We start from the raw sequence: 19,822 nt of genomic DNA on the forward strand, positions 1-19,822 counted from the left end.
AGAACTAAAGAGCTTCTTGATGAAAGTGAAAGAGGAGAGTGAAAAAGTTGGCCTAAAGCTCAACATTCAGAAAGCTAAGGTCATGGCATCCAGTCCCATCCCTTCATGGCAGATAAATGGGAAAACAGTGGAAACAGTGGCTGACTTTATTTTTCTGGGCTCCAAAATCACTGCAGATGGTGACTGCAGCCATGAAATTAAAAGATGCTTACTCCTTGAAAGAAAAGTTATGACCAAGCTAGATAGCATATTCAAAAGCAGAGACGTTACTTTGCCAACAAAGGTCCGTCTAGTCAAGGCTATGGTTTTTCCTGTGGTCATGTACGGATGTGAGAGTTGGACTATAAAGAAAGCTGAACACCAAAGAATTGATGCTTTTAAACTGTGGTGTTGGAGAAGACTCTTGAGAGTCCCTTGGATTGCAAGGAGATCCAACCAGTCCATCCTAAAGGAGATCAGTCCTGGGTGTTCATTGGAAGGACTGATGTTGAAGCTGAAACTCCAATACTTTGGCCACCTGATGTGAAGAGCTAACTCATTGGGAAAGACCCTAATGCTGGGAAAGATTGAGGGCAGGAGGAGAAGGGGACAACAGAGGCTGAGATGGTTGGATGGCATCACCAACTCAATGGACATGGGTTTGGGTGGACTCTCGGAGTTGGTGATGGACAGGGAGGCCTGGTGTGCTGCGGTTCATGGGGTTGCAAAGAGCTGGTTATGACTGAGTGACTGAACTGATAAACCTGTTTCCATAACACCCAGAGATAACCACTGTTAACATCTTGGTATATGTCATTTATACACATACAAACACACACACACCTGCATACACAACAACATTACCTTGGTACAAAAGTAATTGCAGTTTTTCATGGCTGAAATTTGCCATTTGATATTGGAATACATTCTAAACAAATGCAGTTATGTAATAGGTCATTTTAATGCACATTTCTCACTTTATGTTTTTTTGCTAAGGAATTACTTGCTGTTTATTTTATATTTGGGCTTCCTTCATAGCTCAGTTGGAGAAGGCAGTGGCACTCCACTCCAGTACTCTTGCCTGGAGAATCCCAGGGATGGTGGGAGCCTGGTGGGCAGGTCGTACAGAGTCGGACACGACTGAAGTGACTTAGCAGCAGCAGCAGCATAGCCCAGTTGGTAAAGAATCTTCCTGGAGTGCCGGAGACCTGAGTTCAATTCCTGGGTTGGGAAGATCCCCTGGAGAAGGAAATGGCAATCCACTCCAGTATTTTAAACTATGGAAATGATGTTAGACAAAAAGCAAATTTGAGTGATTTTCTTATTTGAGTTCAAAATGGATCGTAAAGCAATAGAGACAACTCGCAATATCAACAGTGCATTTGGCCCAGGAACTGCTAATGAACACACAGTGCAATGGTGGTTCAAGAATTTTTGCAAAGGAGACAAGAGCTTTGAAGATGAGGAGTGTAGCAGCTGACTGGCCATCTGAAGTTGACGACAACTGAGAGCTGTTATTGAAGGTGATCCTCTTGTAACTAACGAGAAGCTGCCCATCAACCATTCTATGGTTGTTCCATATTTGAAGCAAATTGGAAAGGTGAAAAAGCTCAGTAAATGGGTCAGGTGTTGTCTTCTCTCATTCTATGCAACAACAAACCATTTCTCTATCAAATTGTGATTTGCAACGAAAAATGGATTGTATACAACAATCGGCGACAACCAGCTCAGCAGTTGGACTGAGAAGCTCCAAAGCACTTCCCAAAGCCAAACTTACACTAAAAAAACATCATCGCCACTGTTTGGTGGTCTGTTGCCCATCTGATGCACTACAGCTTTCTGAATCCCAGCAAAACCATTACATCTGAGAAGTGTGTTCAACAAACCATTAAGACGCACAGAAAACTGCAATGCCCTCAGCCAATATCGGTCTACAGAGAGGGCCAAATTCTTCTCCATGACAATGCCCAACTGAATGTTGCACAACCAATGCTTCAAAAGTTGAATGAACTGGTCTACAATTTTGCCTCATCTGCCACATTTACCTGACCTCTGGCCAACTGACTACCACTTCTTCAAGCATCTCAACAATTTTTTGCAGGAAAAATGCTTCCACAGCCAGCAGGAGGCAGAAAATGCTTTCCAAGAGTTTGTCAAATTCTGAAGCACAGATTTTATGCAACAGAAATAAGCAAACGTATTTCTCATTGATTTCAATGGTTCTTATTTCGGTTAATAAAGATGAGTTTGAGCCTAGTTATAATGATTTAAAATTTAAAATAAATAAATAAATAAAATTCAGAGTCTGAAACCATAATTATCTTTGCACCAATCTAATAGATATAGGTATGTGTAGATATGTAGATATAGCTACATGGTACATATATTTGTGTGAAGTACATATGTGCATATTTTTATATAAAATTTATATAAATAACATATATATTTAAATGAAATTGAGCTCCTATCAAATATACTATTTTTTATCCTGTTTTTTTGAGAAATTGCAGCTCTTAAATAGTCTTTTTTACAGTCTATTTTAGCACTGAGTCATTTAAACAATTAGAATAATGTAATGCTTTATGAATTTCTTTTAAATAATGATAGATGTTTTTATTTTGTAGGTCCTGGTTTATTAAGTTTTTGTTTATTTATTTTGAAATAATTGTAGATTCACAGGAGGTTGAAAGCAATGTACACCAAGGCCCATGCAGTCTTCCTTGGCCTCCCCCTAAGGTAACATCTTATACAATGGTGGGTCAATATCAAAAGCAATATATTGACATTAGTACAGTTCATAGAGCTTATTTAGATTTCATTAGTTATACATGGACTCATGCGTAGCCCTACATCACCACAATGAAAAGTGAAAGTGAAAGTGAAGTCGCTCAGTCGTGTCCGACTGTTTTCGACCTGTGGGCTGTAGCCCACCAATCTCCTCCGTCCATGGGATTCTCCAGACAAGAATACTGGAGTTGGTTGCCATTTCCTTCTCCAGGGGATCTTCCCGACCCAGGGATCGAACCCAGTTCTCTCATATTGCAGGCAGACGCTCTAACCTCTGCACCACCAGGGAAGCCCTTAAATACAAGAATACAGTCTCTCAGAAAACCTCCTATAGTGACACAGAACTTCAGATCCAAGTACTAACATCAAAGATTTCAAGGAAGGAAAGGAAGCCAGGTTGAAAGAAGAAGGGGGAGGAGGCGGGAGAGGGGGGCGAAAGGGGTGGCCTTACAGACGTCTCCTGCCACCTACAGATGCCCAGGTGTTATGGGACTTTTCCCTGGGCCTCCAGAGAAGGGAGGGCTGGAACTCGGCCCTACCAGAAATCAGACCAGACCAGAACCAGAATTCAAGTTCTCTGTCAAGAGGAGGTAATCACTCTCCAATCCTCAGCTCAGGCTGAGGGCCCTTCCACCAGATTCCTACGTCCAGGACCGGGGAACTAGAAAAACAGGGAAGGATAGGAAGGGTCAAGGAGAGGAAAGAGAGAGGGAAGGGAAGAGAGGTCAATAAAGTCTCTTGTTCCTTACCGGTCGGGGCATTCTGGCCAGTTGTGTGCGAGAGGAGGAGACCAGGGACAAAAGGGTCCCAGCTGCGGCCGCTGGGTCTGGTCCATTGGCAGGCAAGCTGGCCCCTGAGTACCCCGAGTGGTCGGGATGTCAGTCTCAGCGAAGAAGAGTCCCGCCAGAGTCGCCATTTGTTGCAGGAAGGCAGACCCCTTCCAGGGCCCGAAACTGGGCTCTTGTCTTACACTCGGAAATGAATTGTCTAAGGAGACACTTGTGCTGACAAAGCAAGAGATTTTATTGGGAGAGGGCACCCGGGTGGAGAGCAGTAGGGTAAGGGAACCCAGGATAAAGAAACTCAATTCTCCTCTCCTTTGTAAATCACTCCTTTAGAGCCACACCCATTCCATCCCCCACTCATTCCTAATTCCTGGCAACCAAGCACCCATTCTTTATCTCCATAATTTCATGAATGTTAAGCAAATGGAATTAAATAGTATGTGTACTGTTAGGACTGGCTCTTTTCACTCATTGTAATTGTCTTGACATTCATCTAAGTTGCTGCATACGCCGATAGTTTGCTCCTTTTTACTGCTGAACTGTATTCAATGGTATGGATGTGTAATACCACAGTCTGTTTAAACATTAATCAACTGGAGAACATTTGGGTAAGTTTTCAGTTCGGGGTTATCATGAATAAAGCTGCTACAGACATTCATGCACAACTTCCTATTTGGACAGAAGTGCTCACTTCTCTGGGATAAATGAGCAAGAGTATAATTGCTGGGTTGTATTATAAGTCCATCTTCAGTTCTAAAAGGAATTGCCAAACCATTTTGCAGACTCACTGTATGCAATCTACTTTTTTAAACTTAACAATATGCTGTCAACAATTTTCCTTATCGTTAAACACTTTCTATTTAAGTAAATAAGACTTCCCAGGTGGCTCAGTGGTAAAGACTCTGCCTGCAGTGCAGGAGACATGGGTTCAATCCCTGGATCAAAAGAGAAGGAAATATCAACCCACTCCAGTCAGTAAAAAATTTGCCTGCAATTTGGGAGACCTAGATTCAATCCCTAAGTTGGGATGATCCCCTGGAGAAGGGAACAGGTACCCACGTCAGTATTCTGGCCTAGAGAATTCCATGGACTGTGTAGTCCGCAGGGTCACACAGATGAGCGACTTTTACTTCCAGTATTCTTGCCGGGGAAATCCCAAGAAGAGAGGAGCTTGACGGGCTATGGTCCAGAGGAGTCACAAAAGAGTCGGACACAACAAAGCAACTAAACAACAACGTCATTACTTGTTTAGTTTACTTGTTTAGTTCTAAAACATGCTATTCCATTCTAAACATGGAATGGAAACATGCTTCTAAAACATGCTATTCCATTGTATGCCGCTGCGGCTGCTAAGTCGCTTCAGTCGTGTCCGACTCTTAGCAACCCCATGGACTGCAGCCCACCAGGTTCCTCTGTCCATGGGATTTTCCAGGCAAGAGTACTGGAGTGGGGTGCCATTGCCTCCTCCGATTCTATTTTATAGCTATACTATAATATCCAATCTAAATTTTAGGAATTCCTGAATTTTACAAATATTCTTATTTTTGTGTTATAAATAATAAAATGAAAAATATTGTGGAAAAATCTTTGCGCCTATTTCTGATTATTTCCTTAGGATAAATTTTTAGACATAGATATAGTGGTTTAAAGGGTATGAATGAAGGGACATCCCTGGCAGTCCAGTGCTTAAGACTCCAAGCTTCCATAGCAGGGGGATGTGGGTTTGATCCCTGGTTGGGGAACTAAGAGCCTGCATGCTGTGCAGTGCAGCCAAAAAAATAAAATAAATAAAAATAAAGGGTATGGATGAACATTATAAAGTATTTTGCTTTCTTCCTTTTTTTCAAATTGTCTTACTAAAGGTTTCAATTTACAATCCCACAGCAGTATATAAGAATTAGGCAGTTGTATTTCAACACAAATTACAGTCAAACAGTCAGCATTCTTAATATCTAATAGATCTTATAAGTCGACTAGAAAAAAGAAATACCCCAAATCAAGATGCTTTGGGCTGCAAATGATATAAAATTCCAATTAAAATTATATAAACAATAGAGAAATTTAGACTTCATATAATAACTCCAAAGATAGGGTAACTTCTGATTTGGTTGATTTCACACAATAGCCACCACAAAACATAGACTAATGGTAAAGGCTCTGAAGCTAGGTTGTTGGGTTTATATCCTGGCCCCTCCATTTGCTGACTGTGGGACACTGAGCAAGTTACTTATCCTATTTATGCTTTAGCTTCCTATTTTGAAAATGGCTATATTAATAGTATCTATCTCATAGGTTTAAGGATGAAGAGCTAATATATGTAAAATAGCCGTTAAGTGTTGATATTATCAAGAGTCCAGTTTCTTCCTGCTTTTCTGTTCTGGAATCCTTAGCAATGTTAACATTATTCTCAGTCTTCAGACCTCAGGGTCACAACATAGCTGCATTAACTCCAGGAATCTCACCCAAGAAGTCCAGAAATAGACTAAGTAGTCTTGTCTGTTTCTTTCTTTAGAACAGGGAAACCTTTCCAGGGAGTGCCAAATAGATTTCCCTTGCATTCCACTGGCTAGAAAATAAGTTACTCTATACCAATCTGTTTAATTAAAAAAAAGGAGAATGGAATGACTATGACTGGTTTAGATCAATCAAGATTTACTCATAAGCTAAAACCACCTTCCCTGTGGATAGAAACCAAAATCAGTTCTTTCTAACAAGAAAGAAGAGAAAAATGGATATTGAATGAACAACCAGAATGTCTGCTATACATCATATCAGAAAAACAGGCAAACCACATGCACCAGTACTTCATGTGAGAAGAAAAGCAAACGGTAAATAAATATGAAAAAAGGCTCTTCATGATTAATGAGCAAAAGGGTATAAATTAAAAGTAGTTTCTGTATTTCTCTATTAATTTGGCAGTGATGAAAAAGAATGATAATCACCTACAATACAGACAAATATACAAAATGCCTAAGAATAAAGTTTATATACATGATGTGCAAGACCTAAATGAAGAAAATTATAAAATCTCACTGGACAACATTAAAGAAGACCTAAGTAAATGCAGATATATACCATGTTCATGGATAGTAGGACTTGGTATCTTAAAGATGTCAATTGTCCTCAGATTGGTTTAGAGATTTAAAGCAATGCCAAACAAAATCTCAATAGAGTGGGAGTTTTTTTGAGAAATAGATGCTTTATTTCTAAAATGTATATGAAAGAGCAAAGGCCCCAAACTAAAGACACTCTTAAAGAAAGGAATATGGTAAGAGAATTTTTCTTATCAGATATCAAGACTTTAAAAAAAAGACAGTAGTAATTAAGATAGTGTAATATTGATACAAGGATAGGCAAATTTAGTAATAGGAACAAACAGAGGGCCCCAAAACAGACTCTCACAATATAGAAACTTCACAAATTACAAAGATAGTACTGAAAATCACTGAAGAAAGATGGAAAAAGAAAATAAAATTACATCTCATTTCTCATTCTATATAGAAAGTAATTCAAAATGATGTGTAAAGGCAATTTGTAAAATTACTCAGAAGAAGATTCAGGTGATTATCTTTATGCTTTTAGATTAGGGAAGGGTTTCCTAAATAAACCACAAAAAGTATTAACTATAAAAGACAAGATTGATACATTCAATCATATTAAAATCAAGAACTTTGTTCAAAGACATCTCAAGTGAGTAAACAGACAAGCCATAAATTAAGGGGAAAAAAACTAGTATTCAGAATATAAGGAACTCCTACAAATATATTAGAAAAAAAATTTTTTTTTCCTTAGCCTAAAGAAAGTAGGTAAAAGACAGATATTTCACAAAGGAGGAAAAGGACATGGCCAAGAAACATATGAAAACAACAACAACCTCATTAGTAATCAGAAAAACAAATTAAGATGCCAATGATAGATCCTTTTATATTTATCTGATTCCACCCACCTCCCTCAACCATTGATAATACCAAGTGTTGGTAAGGAGTAGATCAGCTAGAACTCTTTAAGCACTTCTGGAGGGAGCATGCATTGATGTAATCACTTTGGAATACTAGCACTATTTGTAAAGTTGAATATTCACATAGCCTATGACCTAGCTGTTCCACTTGTAGGTATGCCAAGATATACACAAGAATATTTATAGTTTACATTCTCTCACCCTCCAGAAAGATTGGCAACAACCCAAATATCTGTTGAAGGAAAATGAATACATAAATTGTGGTACAGTCACATGACGGAACATTATGCAGCAGTGCAAACAGAACTACAGACACATGTAGCAACATGGAGGGAAATTTTAGGAATGTCATACCGAGTTTAAAAAAAAGCAATTTGTAGAAGATTACATTATAATACAATTTATAAAAAATTCCAAATAAGCAAAATTAAGTGCTTTGTTATTTAGGGGTTGTAAATATATAAAACTTCTTTTTTATGAAGCAAAGGAATATCAATCAAAATTTTGTGGTTATTCTTGAATGTGGTAGAAGGCAAGGACATGGATTAGGAGAAGAGCACACACACTTGTGTGATGATGTGACAGTATTTTAGGTGTCTTCTTAAAATTTCACATATTTATTTATTTTTAAAATTGTGGTAAAATACACATAAAATTTACCTTTTTAACCCTAAGTGTGCAGTTCAGTGGCATTAAATGCACTTACACTGTTATACAATATAAATACCCATCCATCATCCATTTCTAGAATTCCTTTCATCTTGTAAAATGGAAATCCTATACATTAAATAATAAATAACTTTTCCCTCCAGCCTCTGACAACCACCATTCTACTTTCTGTGTCTACGAATTTGAGATTTTTAGTTTTCAAGTTGAAAGATGGGCTCACAGGTGTTCATTTATTGTCATTTCATACACATATATATTCTTCTGTATGTATAAAACAGTACATATCTTATTTTTAATGTCTTTATATCTGGAAAAATAATGACAATATCCAAAGTTGGCCAGAACATGATAAGTGCTAGCAAGCCTGTAAATTGACACAACTTTTCAGACATTTTAAACTTGATAAAATTGATAAATACTTTATGGCTTTGGGGAGTTATTATGCTTTCAATTTTGGTTTCTGATTATTCATTAACAATATATAGAAATATGATTGATTTTTGTGTGTTGACCTTGCATCTTTGCTAAATTAGTTCTAGGAGGTTTTTTTCTTATTGTTGATTCTCTGGGATTTTCTATGAAGACAATGATGTCTTCTATTAGTTTTCTTGCTTTCCAGTCTGTATGCTTTTAAAATTTCTTTTTCTTGCCTTATTGCACTGGCTAGATCTTTGAGTTTAAATTTGAATGGTAAAAGTGGACATTCTTGCCTTGTTTCTGATCTTAGAGAGAAATTTTCTTTGACCATAAAGTATGATGTTGGGTACAGGATTTTGTAGATGGCCCTTGTGGTGCTGAAGATGTTCCTCTTTATTCCTAGTTTTTTAAGGTTTTTTGGTTTTTTGTTTTTAATTCAATGTCTGTTGATTTTTGTCAAATGCTTCTTGCATCAGTTGATATGGTCATGTGGTTTTACTTTCTAGAATATTAACATAGTTTCTCAAATTGATTTTCAAATATTGCAACAGCTTTATCTTCCAGATTTAAATTATACTTGGTAATTATACATTAATCTTCTTATTTACTTTTGACTGTGCTGGGTCTTCATTGCTTCATGCAGGCCTTCTCTAGTCGTGGTGAGCAGGGGTTACTTGTGATGCACTGGTTCCGGCACATGGGTCTCAGTAGTTGCAGCACAGGGGCTCAGTAGTTGTGGTTCTCCTGCCCTAGAGGGCGCAGGCTTTGGTAGCTGCGGCACACCACTTAGTTGCTCTGTAGTATGCGGGATCCTCCTGGACCAGGGATTGAACCTGTGTCCTCTGCATTCATTGGGTGGTGGATTCCTAAGCACTGGGCCACCAGGGAAGTTCTTACATGAATCTTTTATATACTGATGAATTTGGTTTGCTAATAATTTGTTGCAGCTCTTTGCATCTGCATTCATGAGGGACACTGGTCTCTTATTTTCTTTTTTTTTTTTTCATATTATCTTTGTCTGATTTGGGTACTGATATATTTTTCTGTAAGGCAATTGGTCTCTGGAGACCCGGGTTCGATCCCTAGGTTGGGAAGATCCACTGGAGAAGGAAATGGCAATCCACTCCAGTACTATTGCCGGGAAAATCCCATGGACAGAGGAATTTGGTAGGCTACAGTCCATGGGGTCCCAAAGAGTCGAACATGACTGAGCGGCTTCACTTCACTTTTCAACGTCTAGCACATCTCCTCAGAGATGAGGAGACCGAATATCCACCAATAAGAAGATTCAAAGTGGCAGTTAATATGGGAGCAAAGATGATGTCCTTCCATCTGTATGGACTAGAGGCTGGGGAGTAAAACAATACGACCGTTTAGAGTTTACTAGGTGTAGACACTGTGTATGAATTGTCTCAGCTAATGCATCTTTATGAGATAGGTCCTCTTATTCTAAAAAGAAAAAAAAAAAAATGGTCCTTGGCATCAGGGAGCTCGGTCTGCTAGAGAGACAGGCGCAAACGAACCAGTATCATGCAATGTAACAGCATTATGATGGGGCGTCTGCCCTAGGGGTAGCGGACCCTGGGGCAGCACTCTGATGGTCACCGGAGCTGAGGGACGGCGAAGTAGGGCTGCAACTTCTCCAGCGTAGCCTCGGGAAGTGGTGGGGGCCTTTCACACTGGCTGTTTCCACAGTAACAGGACTAGCCATCCTCTTGTGACGTCAACCGTCAGGTCTTCAGCGATCGAGAAGCCGAGAAAAGACACTTGCAGCCTTCCAACCTCTGAGGCGCGGACGCTTGGCGGTAAACGCAACACATCGAGTTCCAAGAGTCTGATTGGCTCTGTCAGGTGAGGGGGAGGGGCGGGGGCGGGAGTTAGCAGCGAGGGGCGTGGCCCAGTCTTCTCCCAAGCGAGAGTTTTTTTCCTAGCAGAGCGGAAGCCGACCTTTCCTGCCCCGGAAGTGTAAGCTCGGAAGTCTGCCTGGTGTGGATTCCGCCGGCAAGGCGGCTTCTTTCGCGATGCCAGGGGCAGCCGCCAAGGGCTCGGAGCTGTCCGAGAGGATCGAGAGTTTCGTGGAGGCGCTGAAGCGGGGCGGCGGGCAGCGCAGCTCCGAGGACATGGCCCGGGAGACTCTGGGGCTGCTTCGCCGCATCATCACGGACCACCGCTGGAGTAATGCAGGTGAGGCAGGCCTCGCCCCTTTCTGATCCCGATCCCCGGGCGGAAAGTCGCCCAGGCCCCACGCTGCGCCCTTCTCGCCCTCACCTTTTCTCTTTGGGCGGTAGGGGAGCTGATGGAACTGATCCGCAGAGAAGGCCGGAGGATGACGGCCGCGCAACCCTCAGAGACCACCGTGGGCAACATGGTGCGGAGAGTGCTCAGGATCATCCGGGAGGAGTATGGCAGGTCAGGCCCACGTCCTGGACCGGGGCTTGGGCCCAGTGAAGCGTTTTGCACGGGCCCCTCTCTCTCCCTGCTTGGAGCCTTTGTTGGAGCTGAGCAGCTGTCGTTACTTAAACGACCACATCTCTTCCTCCAACTCCTTTGGGTCTTGTTGCCTTCGTAGACTCCATGGACGCAGCGACGAGAGCGATCAGCAGGAGTCTCTGCACAAACTCTTGACATCCGGGGGCCTGAGCGAGGATTTCCGTTCCCATTATGCTCAACTCCAGTCCAACATCATTGAGGCAATTAATGAGCTGCTGGTGGAACTGGGTGAGTCCTGATCCTTAGGTGGACAGGACAAGTTGCAGGCAGATGAGGGAACAGAAGACCTTGGAAGTTGTTCATAAGCAGAGGTGGACGATAACCAGTCTTCTGGTTCTCAGAGGTTTGCCCTCATCCGGATTAAGAATGATTGGAATAGGTGGCAAGACTAAAATAACCCTTTCTACATTTCCTTACAGACTGACCCCTTATCTACTGCAAATCCACTGTGGCAGAGACTGTTTGGGAAGAGCTTTTATTTTTAAGATGAACCTCTGAAAACCACAGTTGATAAACCCTTTTTCACTAAACTTCTTGAAATTTTACAGACACACACACATAGATACCCATATGCATACACACAAGCCACTTCTATCCCCCCTATCTTTGTGACCTAGGAGGCCAGATATTTATTGCCATCAGTGTTTCCGGGAAAGGAAGAAACTGGGTTTGTCTGTGTGCTGAGCTGCTTCTTCCAAATTCCTCCCCTGTTTTTCTTCTGTGTCCTCTCTGTCACGTGGAGGCGTTGTGGCCACCTTTTGGAGGAGGAATTCTTTTAGAGGGAAACTCTGTTTGCCCTACTCTCAGCACTTTCAAATTTCCCAGATGGGGCATTTCTTGCCTAAATTCACTGTCTTCAAAGTCAGTTGTAAAGAACTAGTTTTGGGCGGGGTAGGGGTGAAGGGAGTAAGTTGATGAGTAGGGCAAGAGGGTAGGCTGAGAGCTTGGGAGATAGAAAACCCTGGAGGGAGGAGGCTTTTAAGGAAATAGGACATTTCACATTTAGTCCATTGACCATGTGTTACCAGGCTCTGCTAGGTGGGCATTGTACAAAACGGCACACATCCCTTTCTGTTCTCTCACAAGTCTGTATTGTAGCATGACTGTGTCATATTTTCCATGCGAAACTGGCTTCTTGCAGAAGGGACAACGGAGAACATCGCAGCCCAGGCTCTGGAGCACATCCACTCCAATGAGGTCATCATGACCATCGGCTTCTCTCGCACGGTGGAGGCATTCCTCAAAGAGGCTGCCCGGAAGAGGAAATTCCATGTCATCGTTGCAGAGTGTGCACCTTTCTGTCAGGTATGGGGACTGCTAGAGCTGCTAAGAAAATTTTTAAATGAGAGAATAATGCCATCTTTGAATTGATGCATTTTAAACATTGAGGAGATAGAGTAAAACATTTAAGAGAATTTCACGTTGTTGATCCTGTGAACATTCTTAAAATATTCATTTAAGGAAGTTGAGTGAACTACTTGGCCCAAGAAAAGATAAATATTAGTTCTTTCAGAAATCAGAATAGGGTAAATGACCTTGGGGATGACCGATGCTTGGTCTGACCCCACTCAGTCTTCAGGTAAATAATAGGTCTCCAGAAAGGAAATATGTAAGGATGCAAGGATGTTGTAAAATAATGAGCCAGGAGCTGTCCTGTGTGCTCTGCCCAGTTACACAAGCAAGTTGTATTTCCAGTTCTGTGCCTGTCCCAGCAGTGTTGGGGAGTAATAAACATTAATTAGCTTCCCCTGGGCTTCCTGCCGCTTCCCAGAGAACACCTACCAGATGAGTTAGTTGCCTGTTGGAAGTTGCACGTTGGATACAGCCAGTGTCACCCAGTCCCCCAGATCCAGTGATGTTTGAAAGCTCTTTCTCTCTCCCCCACTCTTCCTCTCAGCATCAGCCTTTCTCTCCACATGCAGGGTCATGAGATGGCAGTCAATTTGTCCAAAGCAGGTATTGAGACAACGGTCATGACTGATGCTGCCATTTTTGCTGTTATGTCAAGAGTCAACAAGGTGGGTATATTTGGGTTATATTATGTCAAATTTATGAAGATTATACGTTAAAATATTAATATCTGCCCCCCTCCCTGGCCCCAATATCTATAAGAGGAGAGGAGAGTTTCTAGTACCTTTTGAAAACACATACATGGACCTTTTAAATCTCTTATTCTATTAATATTGATCCCCCCTGTTTATTCCTCCCTTGGGTGCTACTGCTGCTAAGTTGCTTCAGTCGTGTCCGACTCTGTGTGACCCCATAGACAGCAGCCCACCAGGCTTCCTTGTCCCTGGGATTCTCCAGGCAAGAATACTGGAATGGGTTGTCATTTCCTTCTCCAGTGCATGAAAGTGAAAAGTGAAAGTGAAGTCGCTCAGTCCTGTCCGACTCTTAGCGACCCCCTGGACTGCAGCCTACCAGGCTCCTCCGTCCATGGGATTCTCCAGGCAAGAGTACTGGAGTGGGTTGTCATTTCCTTCTCTGTCCTCCCTTGGAGGCACCTCATTTTGGTTAAAGGACTGAAAGGAATGAAATGGGACTAAGCTAATCTTGTCAGCATGTTAGGGATCTGATAGAGAGCTGCCCACTTCTGCTCAGAGAGCTTGGTAGTGGTGGATGGTAGAAGAAAGGCTTCCCATTTCTCAGGAGGTGTGGCAGATAGATTTCCATGGAAGACAGGGCTAAGAGCAGTAAACACTGCAGTTTTCTGTCCTGTACTGTGTTCATTTTTCCTTTGGGAATCCACTTTTATGCTAGAACTTGTGGTCTGAACCTAGAATCCCTTCCCCTCTACTGGTGTGTGACCCCCACGCCCACCCCCTGCAGGACGCCAAGACTAGGGCTGAGCATTCAGGCGCTCATGTCCAATGGCCTGTTGAAGGCTCTGTTCTCAGGATGGCTTGCTTCTTTCTTCCTGTCCCAAAGGTGATCATTGGCACTAAGACCATCCTGGCCAACGGTGCCCTGCGAGCTGTGGCAGGAACTCATACTCTAGCGCTGGCAGCAAAACACCATTCTACCCCACTCATCGTCTGTGCTCCTATGTTCAAGCTTTCCCCACAGGTATGTCTGTCTATCTCTAGCCAACAGAAGGAAGTCAAAGTATAGGTTAGAACTCTTTAACCTTCAGCCTTCTCTCTCTGGGACTTCTCTTTATCTGCATTTACTCAATGGATTAGACCCAGTGGAGACTGGAAAAGGCCACAGTAGTCTTGATCCAGGAAGAGCCATTGATAGTTACAACCTTTCAGCTTCAGGAGGTCAACATTGTAAGGTCAGGATAATATGTAGTTGGGGAAGGCCCTTTGTCTACATTGCCACCACTCCCCCGTCACCCTGACCATTTCTGAAAATGCCAAGCAAGTTGAAACTAGAAACATAGAATTGGTTTTTATTTGTCATAGTTCCAGGGACTGTATTCTATAGCCTGAACACAAGCAGTTACTAAGTAAAAAGTCATTTTACCAGTGATAGAAACTACGTGCTTTGAAAATAATAACCTATCTATAGGTGTCTACTTATTAAAAAATTGGACTGAAATTCACATAACACACAAGTAACCATTTTAAAAGGTACAGTTAAGTGGCACTTAGTACATTCACAGCATTGTGCGACTACCACTCTTTAGTTTCGGAATTTTTTCATCATCTCTGAAAAACACTCTGTACCCATTAAGTAATCACTCCCTTCTTTCTTCTCCCCATCTCCTAGTGATTGCTAGTCTGCTTTGAGTCTCTATGGATTTGCCTAATTTTGATATTTCACATAAAAGGAGTCATGTATTATGGACAAAATATTTCTGATTTCTAAATATTTGGGGAGTTCTGAGTTATAGCACGTACTTTGTTCCTTTTTTGTGACTGAATAATGTTCTGTTGTATGGATATACCACAATTTAATCATCCATTCATCTGTTGATGAGTATCTGGGTTATTTGTACCTTCTGGCTTTTGTAAGTAATGCTGCAATAAGCCTTTGTAATCAAGTGTCTGGATGTCTCTTTATTTCTCTTGGGTGTATACCTGAAAGTCAAAATGTCAGATCTCTCTTTTTTCCTTCCTAATTTTTCCTTGTCCAGTTCCCCAATGAAGAAGATTCATTTCACAAGTTTGTGGCTCCTGAAGAAGTCCTGCCTTTCACAGAAGGTACAGAAGTTGCTTGAGTGTGTATGGCACACGCAGTTGGTGTGTTTTGGATTTTTTTATATGTTTGTTTTGGTCTTTTGGTGGTCAATGGGATTAAATGTCGTTGGGCTGTGTTTCATTAGTCATACTTCTTGTGGGGACTGTTCTTTTTAGCAACTTAGAGTGTTTGTGGACCTGACCTAATCCATGTTCATTTTCTTCTGAAACTAATATATTTTAGCTGAGTTATGGGGGCCATGGAGGGTTGGATCACCCAGCATTGACTGGGATTGGCTTTGCAAGTTGTCTGAGATACAGGCAACAGCCCAATCAGAAAGTGTACTTGATTTTGGTTGCTGCAGGGAGTCATTTTGGTGATGTGACTGCCAAAGGAAGCAGGCTCTGAAATGTTACTTATAAAACTCACCTGTATCCTGGACACTTTTGTGTGTTGGGGACCTTTTCTCTGTCTTCTTCTGAAGGCAGCAACTTTGCTCAGTGAGCTTGCTGCCTCATCAACAGTTTGCATGGTCTTTAACATCCTCTGGGAGCAAAACATAGTACTTGGAGTGCTTATTCTTCTTGGAAATTTAATAACTTCACCATTTATTCAAACATTCGTTTTTTCAAGAAAGATTTATGACTCTTGAGCACCCACTGTGTATCCAGCACTATTTCAGGCACTAGGGATATAACAGTGATTAACACAGATGGGCCCTGCTCCCCCAGAGTTTACATCATGTTGCAAAAGACAGACAAGAATATGTCAGGGCATGGAATGTTTTAGGAAGAAAATACGGATGATATGATGGAAAGTGACTAGGGGACTACCTTAGACTGGGGAAGGGACTTAATGAGATGGCATTTCAGCTGATTCCTGAAGGAATAGAGCCTGCCACGTGAAAGTGAAGGAAAGAGTTTTCCAGATGTTGGTGCAAAAGACCTGAGTTAGGTACATGCTTAGCCAGGTGGAAAAAGATGGCTATGTGGCTGGAGAGTAATGAGCAAGAGGGAGAGCAATACAGACTATAGTGTAGTGCGGTGGGGAGGGCCCAAATCTTGATGGCTGCAATCCCAAATTTGAAACTTTTTCTGCCTTTCTATGGGAAAGTATTGGAGAGTCGTAAACACAGGGCGGATCATGATCTGACATCTTTTCTTCTGGTTTGTATTTTGCTACAGCTTCCCTTTCTTGGGGTAGCAAGTATCCCTGTGTTATTGAGCCTAGAATCCATGAGATACTTATTAGAACAGGAGCCTCGGTTTTGTCTTTAGCTCATGTGATTGCCTTTCAGGGGACATCTTGGAGAAGGTCAGTGTCCATTGCCCCGTCTTTGACTACGTCCCTCCAGAGCTCATTACTCTGTTTATCTCCAACATTGGTGGGAATGCACCGTCCTACATCTACCGCCTGATGAGTGAACTCTACCATCCTGACGATCACGTCCTATAACCACCACTCATCCTAAGCAGAAGCTGCTTAGGCAAACACAGAACAGAGAGGAGATTTCTGTGCCATGACTGAAATGCATCTTCCTTGTAATGGGGGAGTGAACAAGAGTCAGCCTTGGAAAACCTGATAGTGTTTCCTGCCATTTTGGTCATCCCATAACTGGGATGCATCTCCAGGACTGTTCTTTGCCTCTCGGATCTTACAGAGCCAGCTGGGCTTGATCTCTTGATTTTGGAGCCTTTTAGTGACTTGGAGCATCTGTTTCAGGAACTTAAACTTTCCCGTTCGGTGGTGTTTTAAACACGACACCGAAGACTTGCTGGGCTACAGGTTTTTGCTCAGAAATGACTGCCACACCTTTTCCAAGGCCGTGCCAATAAAAGCTGCTTGAAGGTTCCTGAGTTGGTTTATTTATTGTTCTGCTCCGACTGAACTGCCTGAAACAGCAGCAGCAGAACCCTTTGCTGTTTTCACAGAGGACAGTAATTAGAGGTAACAGCCTAAAGCAGAAATTCAGATGAAAGTATTTATGATTTCCTTTATAACTCACTGGAAATGGTCCCAAACAACTCGTTAATAATCCAAGACAGTGGTTCCAAAATCACTGATCATCAGAATCATCTGGGAGCTTAAGAAAATATACAATCTCAGCCTCCATCTCAGACCTACTGCGTCTGATCTCTGGGTTGGCTTAGAGTGTCCTGGGAATATTCTTTGAGTGTCCCGGAAAAGGACCCCCTCATGTACTATTAATAGAATTGCAAATTGGTACAACCTTTTCCAGGGCAATTTCAACCTTCTAGATTTATTTTTGCAAGCACAGAAAGACATAGGCAAGAATGTCTGTTGTAGCAGCTGTAATGTCACAGCCTATGGGTCCAGCAATATAGCATTTTGGATTCTGTTAGTTAAAAACAAGAAAGGTTTATAAATGTGATCTACTTGATGATATATACATTGCAGTAGAGGTTTCAAAAAGTGACTTGAGATCAGTGTCTGGATTAAAGACATTTTGATTGATTCATCTGGTATTTAATTTGAATTAGTTACCAGTATTTTAAAATCTGGATGTTACACATTAAATGAATTCAGATTTCTTCCGTCTCCTGAAGAGTTGGTGAACTCTGGGCCTGCACTCCCAAATGGCAACAATTTGACTATGGGTGGATAGCTTCTAATTCTAGTAAATAGGAAACCCCATTTTCTGCAATTCCAAGCCGGGTTCACAAAACTCATTTATATTGTCTGCTGAATCCTTATGGGCATCTGAGTTGTGACCCTTGTGTTAATGCATGGGATAGATTTATAAGCAAGTCTATTTTATATTCTATGAACCAAAAACAAGCTGGGGAAAAAACCAAGCTGCAGAGCAATCTGTATGAAATGACCCTTGGCTCCTTAAAACAAATTATGTGGATGCACAGGATAAAAATCTTGGAAGAATTAACACCAAACAGTGGCAAGCAGATTTTATTAGGATATTTATTTAGGATATTGTTTCTATCCTTCATGTGTGCTACTTTAGTGATTTATGTTTTCAAAAAACCTCTTCAGGTCAGATGAACTGGAAGCCATGTTTGGGAAGCATGGTGCAAAGCAAACTTCTCAGGGCCAAGATCCCCCGAGTGTGCAAGGGAACCCCTCACCTGGGATGCTTGTCACAAAGTCAACCTCTGGCAGCAGTGTCTATGAGGCGGAAGGTGGAAGTTCTAGGAATCTGCATGTTTAACAAGCATCTCAAGGGATTTTACCAGGTGGTTTGATATTTGTGTTTTGGTAAACACTGGCCAGAAGGTAGACAATGAGGGAAAGGCCTCTACTCTGATCCTGCTTGATGTGGGCAGATCTTTGCCTTCGGACTCTTGTCTTCCCTGAGAGAGGGAAAAGACAAGACTGATGAGAGTCAGTCTAAAGGACTGACCTGAAAGCTCTGACCCAGAAGAGCCTGGCTCACGCAGGTCTTTGTTGTCAATTATTTCTTAAAACATCTAAGACCACATGCTTTCTCGGTAAAGAGGCTTGTAGCTACCCGTTTCGAGCAGTCTTTGAAGGCGCCCATCCTAACAGCGGCTCGCCTGGATACGACTGCTCTGGAGGAAGAGCAGAAGGAATTTAAATCTGTTTCTGGGAGTGTGTTATGATACTTGTCCTTTGTGCATCTTAGTCTCTGGGTCTAAGATTAGCACCAGCATCCTTCCCAGGCATCCCTGAGATGGACGAAGGTTACCAGGGTAGAGGCTTGCTGTCTCTGTGGCCAGCTCTTACAGTGCCTGCAACAAAGCTGCACAGATGTGGATTCTTTAGACTTTAGAACTTCAATTAAGTAAATCCCACTATGCTATTTATATACCTCGCTTTTCTATTTATCTCTCTCCCTTATCCTGCTTGAGGAAGAGTAAATATTGGAAAGGGAGAACCTGATCTAAGCAGGGGGACACCGAGGTGTTCATGTCAGCTTACTACCTGTCAGCCTTTGTTTGAACTTGTGTCCCACCCCTGCCTTTGCAGCAGAACTCAGAAGAAGCTCATTTAAAAACAGTGGTAGCTTAGAATTAATCAGGGATTCCATGGACATGAAAGTCTTCCTGAATATGCTAAATAAACCGAGTTAGATCACTCCATAGAGTTTGTAAAGACACTTTTTCCCACGGTTTGTATCTTCCAATTTGGACAGCGGGCAGGAAAGGCACAAGTTCCTGGAACTCAAATAAGGAACAGAAATTCCTAATATAGCCTCCTAAGAGAAGTCTCTGAAAAATACTCTACCAAGAAAAACTGAAGTGTAAAGTGATACCTCAAAAGAAATGCCGGTACTAGTAAGATCGTAAGTTTCACAGATGTGCTTGAAAGCCATTTCTCAAAGTGAGCTGTTGCAGCAGACTTTGGGTTCATGAAGGCTGCCCAGCTCACAGCTCCACCTCTGAGCTCCCTGACTCTGTGATACCACGTATGTAGACCTCGGTACAGCAGCATGCTTTGCCATAAAGACAGTACCAGATGAGGATGTCATTATTGTAAAGGCTCCATACTATCCACCTGCCCTTGCAAAAACTCCACTTTGCAGACATGCACCCAGCTGACACAAAGGAGCTATTTTGAAATGTGTTTGGAAGTGTTTTTCTTATCTGGTCTACTTTGCTCTGAATTATCCTTTCAT

At 41.9% G+C, this 19,822-nt stretch overlaps 1 protein-coding gene across 1 annotated transcript; it reads left to right on the plus strand.

Annotated features, from left to right (window-relative positions):
- The first annotated feature begins 10,338 nt into the window (after positions 1-10,338).
- On the plus strand, positions 10,339-17,061 carry EIF2B2 (eukaryotic translation initiation factor 2B subunit beta). Its single transcript, XM_069597083.1, has 8 exons — positions 10,339-10,779; positions 10,884-11,004; positions 11,165-11,313; positions 12,227-12,390; positions 13,008-13,103; positions 14,014-14,151; positions 15,167-15,233; positions 16,508-17,061. The coding sequence occupies exons 1-8, from the start codon at positions 10,617-10,619 to the stop codon at positions 16,663-16,665; spliced, it is 1,056 nt and encodes a 351-aa protein (XP_069453184.1). The 5' UTR covers positions 10,339-10,616; the 3' UTR covers positions 16,666-17,061.
- The last annotated feature ends 2,761 nt before the right edge of the window (positions 17,062-19,822 follow it).

This window comes from Ovis canadensis, chromosome 7, assembly GCF_042477335.2.
Source record: "Ovis canadensis isolate MfBH-ARS-UI-01 breed Bighorn chromosome 7, ARS-UI_OviCan_v2, whole genome shotgun sequence".
NCBI lineage: Eukaryota > Metazoa > Chordata > Mammalia > Artiodactyla > Bovidae > Ovis > Ovis canadensis.